This window comes from Echiichthys vipera, assembly GCF_963691815.1.
Source record: "Echiichthys vipera genome assembly, chromosome: 12".
Taxonomy (NCBI): Eukaryota; Metazoa; Chordata; class Actinopteri; order Perciformes; family Trachinidae; genus Echiichthys; species Echiichthys vipera.
Genome location: NC_139837.1, coordinates 3599119 through 3604032, shown reverse-complemented (window position 1 = coordinate 3604032; position 4914 = coordinate 3599119). Strand labels below are relative to the sequence as shown.

Sequence of the window (4914 nt, the reverse complement as noted above, 5' to 3'; positions counted from 1 at the left end):
GCAAACGGCTCTACAAAAGCCCACCTCTTTCAAGCGGCTGTGGGCGGCCCGCTGGCTGCAGTTATGCGCGGAACGGGTGCACTCACACTGCTTAAAGGTACTGTTTTGGCCGGTACAGAAGGACAGTGTGAGTGCGCCCTAAGAACCTCATGAAAAGTCAAAGGTAAACGGATACTGACCCAGCTCGGATATGACCTCCTCTATGCTGACCTTGCTCCTGCCCATCAGGTCTCTAACCCTGTGGAGGCGCTCGCAGAATGGCTTCTCTGCTTCTTTTAGGCTGCACGGAAAACACAACGTTAAAGAAACTCCCAGCACAGTCCTCATACCTTTCTTTATATCTTTACAAATGTGTCCCCCACACATCAGATTACACATCTGGCCTCCCGAGAGCGGTAGAGGAGGCTTTATTCGTGTGGTACTCACATTCTTGCATCGTTGCGTGTCGCCTCATCGCCCTCCACTTCCTCCATCTCCGTGATTAGTCTGCTGACGAACTGCTGCGGCAGGTCGAGGGCCCCCTGAAGGGCGAGGTACACGGCTAACGCCTGCAGCACTGCCCCGTTATAACCCAGAGAGCATGAGTGGGTCAGCTTGGCACCCCGACAGGCGAACTGGAGAGGGAAAAGAAAGGTGAGAAATCAAACCAACTCTGCACCAACAAGTCAGTGGATCTTACTGTCAAGTGCGTTTACATGCAGTTTAAAAGCCTGATTTTAGGTTAAGGGCGTACCCGGGTTTCTCAAACCCCGTACCCCGGGGAAAATCAGGGTTCTCAAACCCAGGTTCACAGACCTAGAGAACTCCTTCAGTTCCCTGATTATCCGCGCATTTAAACAGCGTTCTTGAATTATCGGGTTTCTCGTCTGCGCATGCTCCCCACTCCGCAGCGGTGGCTTTTGAAATAGAAAAAAAAACAGGAAGTAACAGCGCCGAAAACATAGAGCGTTACCTCTAAACCGAGGGAGGACATGTAACATCAAGTAACATCACTACCAACAAGACACGTATCGGTCGTAATTCTGTCCAAAGTCGGCCGTGAACCGGGAAAAAAAGCTGTATTCGGTCCAGCGGAGCACCACCTACTGTACCGGAGGTGGAGTTACTCCGTCATTTATACTGCGGGGACTTCAATAATCCGATCTTACCTTACCTCTCTTGCCATTTTCGGGTTACTGATGTGCACGTAAACACGCTGAGAACTGACTTGACATTAAACAACTTTGCTAAAGCATTTTTGTGCACGTGTTAGATATTTGTTTTAAATCCATTCAAATTGGTTCTGAACTTATCAAATGTTCCTCACTTGGGACTCTAGGAGAGTTCACTTGGTAACAGAACGATTCAACTTTAAATTAAACTAGCACAAAAACACCAAACGGAAGTTTTAGACATGGCAATTCTTCAAACGTGCATAGCTTCAGCGTTATCATGAGGTGGTTTTTGACCGAAAGGATGCTCACCCTCTTGACATTATCTGGACTGGGGAAAGCCAGCGCGAAGGGGGCCGCCCTCATGGCTCCCCCATTCCCAAAGGAGCCTCGGCCATTGAACTGGTCCCTGGCAGGCTGGTACACATCGCTGAGCTGAGGGGAGGACAGCTTCTTCAACACCTGGATCACTCCAGAGCCGTAACCACGACCCGGGGATGCGCTGTACTCCTTAGCAAACCTAGAGAGGAGAGACACCGGGGCTTCAATGTGTGTGTGTGTGTGTAAGGGTTATCAATCTGCAACACACTTAAACTCTGCAGAGAAGCTTTGGCAGTCAGCACTGTGCATTGGTTTACCTGCGAGCCATGTCCTGCTCATCAAACCCAGCGCGGGTGAGTAGAGACTGGACCACACAACGTGCCATGGCTGTGTCATCACTGTACTCGAGGATACCTAACACACACACACACACACACACACACAAATAAACACACAGGACATTACAAGAATTTTAGCACGGCTTATAAATTAAAGAGAAAAAGGAAATGAATCAATCCCTTTTTGGTGACACGTTTTCTCTTATGTGAAGTGACTCTTGGTATTCAATTATTAGTATACAAGTCACTTTTGTAATGCATATTTGTAACATCTGTACTTAGTATTTCCATCCACTGTAGTTTTTCCACTTCATATTTATGACACATAGTGTAAATTGTTGTATATTGTATATAGTATATTTTCTATTCTTATTTTTTATTTTTATCTTCTATTTTATTTTTAATTATCTTTGTTTACCTTATGTAAACTAAGGGTCTGTGTTGTCTGTGTCTGTGTTGTAAGCTTCTGCTCATGTGAATTTCCCCGCTGTGGGATCAATAAAGTCTATTCTATTCTATTCTATTCTATTCTATTCTCAGTTTTTAAATGGGTTACTCTGGGTGTGTGGACATACCCTGGGTACCCATTACTGATATCCTATTTTTGAAGTTTTGCTGTAAATGATGGTGGAATAAACAGACGAATACTATCAAGGCTGAATCAGCATGCACGTTCTGCTTTGGGGTGATGCTGGGAACAGACCCCCAGTCAAGTCCAACATAAAAAATCCACAACACTTGCTGCCGCACTCACTTGAAGCTCTTTTATTTAACCTTTGGTCGACGTTTCAGTCTATTGACCTTCATCAGGACCCAGTGTTTCACTTGTGTTGTGGGACTTCCTTTTAAAAATGAAGCACACTCCTGCAATCAGCTCATCAGAGGTGTGTGTGGTTGTCAGAGGAAGTGACATCGTTAGAAACACGGAGAGAAATTTGATACATCTCATCTCATCTTCAGCCTCTTATCCGGGGTCGGGTCTCGGGGGCAGCAGCTTTAGCAAGGACCCCAAACTTCCCTTTCCCGGGCCACATTAACCAGCTCTAACTGGGGGATCCCGAGGCGTTCCCAGGCCAGTGTGGAGATCTAATCTCTCCACCTGGTCCTGGGTCTTCCCCGAGGCCTCCTCCCAGCTGGACGTGCCTGGAACACCTCCCTAGGGAGGCGCCCAGGGTTCATCCTTACCAGATGATCCTGAACCACCTCAACTGGCTCCTTTCAACGCAAAGGAGCAGCGGCTCTACTCCGAGTTCCTCACGGATGCTGAACTTCTCCCCCTCTCTCTAAGGGAGACTCCAGCCCCCCTCCTGAGGAAACACATTTCAGACGCTTGTACCCGCGACCTCGTTCTGTCGGTCATGACCCAGCTTTCATGACAAGGGGGAGACATGCAGCAAAGGGCCTCAGGTCGGAGTCAAACCCTCTGCTCTAACCACTGTGTCACCGGTCGCCCCTGGAGAAGCCTTTTTTAAGGTTAATAAACTATCCCTTTTTTTTTTTTAAATTGAGACTCGTAACATTTGTTTTCATCATTGTGTACTTGAGGCTGCAAAAGAAGTATCGGCTCCAAATATCGGCTTGAGATAATCGGCAGTCCGTATTGGTCATCTACCAAGGCTGATAATAAAAAATATATATCTGTCAACCCCCTACTAATGATGTCACTTCCTCTGACAACCACACACACACACACACACACACACACACACACACACACACACACACACACACACACACACACACGCGCACACACACACACACACACACACACACACACACACACACACACACACACACACACACACACACACACACACACACACACACACACACACGTGATGAGCTGATTGCATAAATTTAGAACAAGTGCAGATTTGCCAAAGTTAAACCACTTTTTCGTGTTTTCATGAAAGAACTGGATATCAAACAATAACAAGAAAGCTATCAAAACTATAAATCTGTGCTCCCACTTTAACATTTTTAATTCAATGTAGTTGTCATCGCTCATGTCCCCTGGTGTATCTTAATTTTTCCTCCTTTTTCTAAATGTGTCATTATTTTTTATCTCTATTTATGAATGTATTTATTTATTTTGTTACGTCTATTTGTTATCCAACTGTAATTAATGGGATGCTCGTCATATGAGTTAATGCATTGTTTTGTAATGTATTTTCTAAATCAATAATAAAGTTACATTAGTGTGGAAGTCACACAACACAAGTGAAATACTGGGTGCAAAGATGACATAAAAGAGCTTCAAGTGAGTGATATTTGTATGTAGAATAAACATTTGACTCATTCAATATTAGTGCATGGTTATAACATGTCGGTGACCTCCTGTGTGGCGCGTTATTGCCCCAGTTTAACACCAGATGCGTGCATGAGCAGCCCGCAGACTGCAGTCTTCTGCAGGGCTCAGACTACAGCGGGTTGGGGATTAGCAGGCCATGCCACTGTCTGTGTCACCCTCCTATGGTATTTGATTTCCCATGCACTGGTATAAAATCTCATCCTTTCTCTAACCGTTCCCTTTGGTGTCGTCGTCCAGGCTGCTCAGGTGCTGCAGCACGCTCTCCATGGGAACCTCCTCCGCTCCTTCAAACTCTCCGCCGACACAGTCTCCCACCACAGCCGCGACCAGAGCTCCTCTAAACCGGGACAAAGACGCCGGGCCCCCCGCCGCCGCCGCTGCTGCTGCCGCCGCCGCCGCCGCTCTCATTGCCGTCGTTGCCATTCATCCACCGGTGAAGAGACTTCAACCTACACCGGGAAAACACTCCGCTGGGTCGGCTGGAGAGGAGAGGGTACAGGCGACCGACAACAACAACAAACGTCGGCTCAACTCCCCCTTTTTCCGCTGCTTCCTGAAAACGTCCGGATGCTCGTTCGACCCCGGATGAGCTGCGGGTCAGCGAACATAGAAATACATGTACATAGAGCGGGCTTCCATTAGAACACGCGCTGTAGTCCGCTCTGTTTTTTATATTTCTATACAAGGACCTACGCTCGATACCGTAATGGATGTAATAAATGCGACCAACTCTACGTAAAAACGGGCACTCTCCGTGTCTCGTGGTAAAGGTTTTATATGTGACCTCATTAAA

At 46.9% G+C, this 4914-nt stretch overlaps 1 protein-coding gene across 1 annotated transcript in view; it reads right to left on the bottom strand.

Moving 5' to 3' along the window:
- adprs (ADP-ribosylserine hydrolase) overlaps nucleotides 1-4662 on the bottom strand; it is a 6237-nt gene extending 1575 nt beyond the window's left edge. The window contains exons 1-5 of the mRNA XM_083923944.1: nucleotides 4334-4662; nucleotides 1790-1886; nucleotides 1464-1671; nucleotides 427-614; nucleotides 180-280 (exon numbers count right to left, since the gene is read on the bottom strand). Coding sequence (XP_083780070.1) covers nucleotides 180-280; nucleotides 427-614; nucleotides 1464-1671; nucleotides 1790-1886; nucleotides 4334-4544 — 805 coding nt within the window. The 5' untranslated portion in view covers nucleotides 4545-4662. The remainder of the gene's footprint in view (nucleotides 1-179; nucleotides 281-426; nucleotides 615-1463; nucleotides 1672-1789; nucleotides 1887-4333) is intronic.
- Nucleotides 4663-4914: the final 252 nt, after the last annotated feature.